The 468-nt window shown below is 58.5% G+C and overlaps 1 protein-coding gene across 1 annotated transcript in view; it reads left to right on the top strand.

Moving 5' to 3' along the window:
* MROH1 (maestro heat like repeat family member 1) overlaps positions 1-468 on the top strand; it is a 58342-nt gene that overhangs the window by 26582 nt on the left and 31292 nt on the right. Inside the window, exon 18 of the mRNA XM_035889841.1 lies at positions 42-149. Within this exon, the coding sequence (XP_035745734.1) occupies positions 42-149 (108 nt within the window). The remainder of the gene's footprint in view (positions 1-41; positions 150-468) is intronic.

Here is a 468-nt window from a genome sequence, read left to right as displayed (position 1 = left end):
TTTGTAGGGACCCCTGCGCCTGACGGCTCTTCCTCCCACAGTTCCTCCAGGAGACGCTGGCGGCCATTTCTGACAGCACGTGGATTTGCCATTTTGTCACGGAGATGTGCAGGCAGCTGAACAGCTACAACGGCTTCCCGCTGGAGAAGGTGAGCGGTGGGGGCTCGACGGGCTGGCGCTGCCCGTCCCGCCACGGCGTATTAGCACCGGCGTATTTCCGAAAGCATCGTTCTGCCAACAGCTCGGCGCTGGGAAAGGGGTGTTAGGAGGGAAGAAGAGAAAGTGGGCAGGCTTGAAAGTGAAACCCCATAATTCAGGAGGAAGCAGTCCTTGACCTGCTATGCCACCTGGACATCTACAAGTCTATGGGGCCGGATGGGGTCCACCCAGGAGTGCTGAAGGAGCTGGCAGAGGAGCTGGCCAAGCCACTCTCTATCATTTATCAGCAGTCCTGGATAACAGGGGAGG

The sequence above is a fragment of the Egretta garzetta genome, unplaced genomic scaffold (genome assembly GCF_000687185.1).
Source record: "Egretta garzetta isolate BGI_Z169 unplaced genomic scaffold, ASM68718v1 scaffold932, whole genome shotgun sequence".
Lineage (NCBI taxonomy): Eukaryota > Metazoa > Chordata > Aves > Pelecaniformes > Ardeidae > Egretta > Egretta garzetta.
The sequence above is the reverse complement of the archived record's forward strand: the minus strand, read 5'-3'. Positions and strand labels throughout refer to the sequence as shown.